The sequence below is a fragment of the Sander vitreus genome, unplaced genomic scaffold (assembly GCF_031162955.1).
Source record: "Sander vitreus isolate 19-12246 unplaced genomic scaffold, sanVit1 ctg201_0, whole genome shotgun sequence".
NCBI classification, from domain to species: Eukaryota; Metazoa; Chordata; class Actinopteri; order Perciformes; family Percidae; genus Sander; species Sander vitreus.
The window spans coordinates 270,001-272,500 of NW_027595404.1; the positions used below are offsets into that span (position 1 = coordinate 270,001).

Genomic DNA, 2,500 nt, shown 5'->3' on the forward strand with positions numbered 1-2,500 from the left:
CAACCCGTCCGCTGTACACGGCCGTCCTGTTCTTCTGTTCCTAAACCCAACCCGTCAGCTGTACACGGCCGTCCTGTTCTTCAGTTCCTAAACCCAACCCGTCAGCTGTACACGGCCGTCCTGTTCTTCTGTTCCTAAACCCAACCCGTCAGCTGTACACGGCCGTCCCTGTTCTCCTGTTCCTAAACCCAACCCGTCAGCTGTACACGGCCGTCCTGTTCTTCTGTTCCTAAACCCAACCCGTCAGCTGTACACGGCCGTCCTGTTCTTCTGTTCCTAAACCCAACCCGTCGTTGTCCCGCCCACCCACGACCTTTTCCTTAACTTAACGGGGCCGTGTTCATCTTACGGATTCTGTGAGATCAGGTTGAAAATAACAGTAATCAGTGTCTATTTTTCAAACAAAGACAATGAGATTTAAGACCATTACATTTTAATCAATACAGAGCAACATTGTGAGCCATCATATCCCACAGCAGGGAGCTCTTGAGTTTCACTACTGCCAACACCCAAAGAGCTGGTACTGGTTAACCATGTCCTCCATGCCCAAACAGGTGATCCTGTGTTCCTCAGTTTGACACTCAGTGTCTGTGGGCCAGTACTCAACCCAGGTTCTCTCTCCAAGCACATACTGATACCTGAGGAAAGCACAGTGAAAAGTACACATCTGTAACACAACATTAACCCTGGTGTCCTCGGGTCTAATCGGACCCATTTTCACACAGTTTCTACATCAGAAATGTGGGTTTCTTTCAACCACATTGTCAAAAAAAAAATAACGTGGATGTTCCATACGACGCTGTTCACAAAGAAAATAACTGATCACTTCACTACTTGCATTGAATTTGGGTGTTTTATTCAATTTTATAGCATTTGAAGAAAAAAAAAGATAAATGAACGTTGAAAAACATCGGCATAAACGTCGGGGAAGGTAAGAAAACTGTTGCAAAAAGTGAAAAAAAACCTACGAGAAAAGCTACAAAAGTGTCGCAAAAGACGACCAAGACGTTTTTACATTTCGACCCAGAAAAACCAAAAGTTGCATGATCGACGGGGAGACAATATGAGGGTTAAAAGCCTCTTCACCTCTTCCCACAGTCACTAGCAACAGTGACAGTAACACTCGCTCGAGTACAAGAAAGCCTTTGATTTACTAACGGGAAACTCACACACATTCACACAGAGAACAAACTCACGATTGATGGTCATCTCTGTGAATATCTTTGGACGTGCCCATGATTAGGTAGGTTTTGCCCGGCTCCAGATCTAAAGACTTCCTGCAGTAGGGATAACGGAGGAGCGTGCGTTGTTTATTCAGAGGACCCACATCGAGACTTCCTGTAATTCAAGTATAGAAGAAGAGAAGAGGTCAGGATTAAATGGACTACGGTGCAGTACAAAACATATTCCCAGTCAAATCATGCTTAAAGAAATAGTTGGACATTTGGGGCAATACTTATTTGCCTTCTTGCCGTGAGTTAGATTGATACCTGTAATGAAACCACTCTTATGACTGCGTAGCTTACATGCAATTTAGCTTAGCACGAAGACTGAAAACAGGGGGAAACGGCTAGCCTGGCTCTGCACAAAGAACTACATCCACCTACCAGCACTTCTAGTTTTGTTTATCATTTTTTGGCCATTATAGGCCTTTATATAGGTCAGCTGAAGACATGAAAGGGGGAGAGGGGGGGGGATGACATGCAGCAAAGGGCCGCAGGACGGAGTCAAACCCGGGGCCGCTGCGTCGAGGAGTAAGCCTCTATATATGGGCGCACGCTCTACCAGGTGAGCTACCCAGGCGCCCGCCCCATTCCTTGGCCAGGACCAAGAACCTCTGGAGGGTCCGCTGGTTGCCTGACAATGCAAGCTAAGTTAGCTGGCTGCTAGAGGCAGCTTCATTCTCATCTATCTCTCTGCAAGAAAGCATTTTAGTGCATTTTGAACAATCATTTTTCGGTCTGATTGGAAACACCATTGAGGGCGTTTTCACACCTGAAAGTCTGAACCAAGGCTCATCTTTTTGTTACATTGTCTACATTTGATCTGGTAAGTTTTGGTTTCACACTGCATCCATACGTGACAAAACTATGTCCTGCCGTCATCACATACTTATAATGTGTGTATATATATATATATATATATATATATATATATATATATATATATATATATATATATGATTGATTGGTTTGTAGACTGCTGCTCTCTCCTACTGACTGCTGCTACTCTCCTACTGACTGCTGCTCTCTCCTACTGACTGCTGCTCTCTCCTACTGACTGCTGCTCTCCTACTGACTGCTGCTCTCCTCTACTGACTGCTGCTCTCTCCTACTGACTGCTGCTCTCCTCTACTGACTGCTGCTCTCCTCTACTGACTGCTGCTCTCTCCTACTGACTGCTGCTCTCTCCTACTGACTGCTGCTCTCCTCTACTGACTGCTACTCTCTCCTACTGACTGCTGCTCTCCTCTACTGACTGCTGCTCTCTCCTACTGACT

The 2,500-nt window shown here is 45.6% G+C and overlaps 1 protein-coding gene across 1 annotated transcript in view; it reads right to left on the reverse strand.

Moving 5' to 3' along the window:
* Positions 1 to 422: 422 nt before the first annotated feature.
* Positions 423 to 2,500, reverse strand: part of LOC144513284 (complement C3-like) — a 45,143-nt gene continuing 43,065 nt past the window's right edge. The window contains 2 exon segments of the mRNA XM_078244315.1: positions 423 to 638; positions 1,197 to 1,338. Of these exon segments, the coding sequence (XP_078100441.1) occupies positions 497 to 638; positions 1,197 to 1,338 (284 nt within the window). The 3' untranslated portion in view covers positions 423 to 496.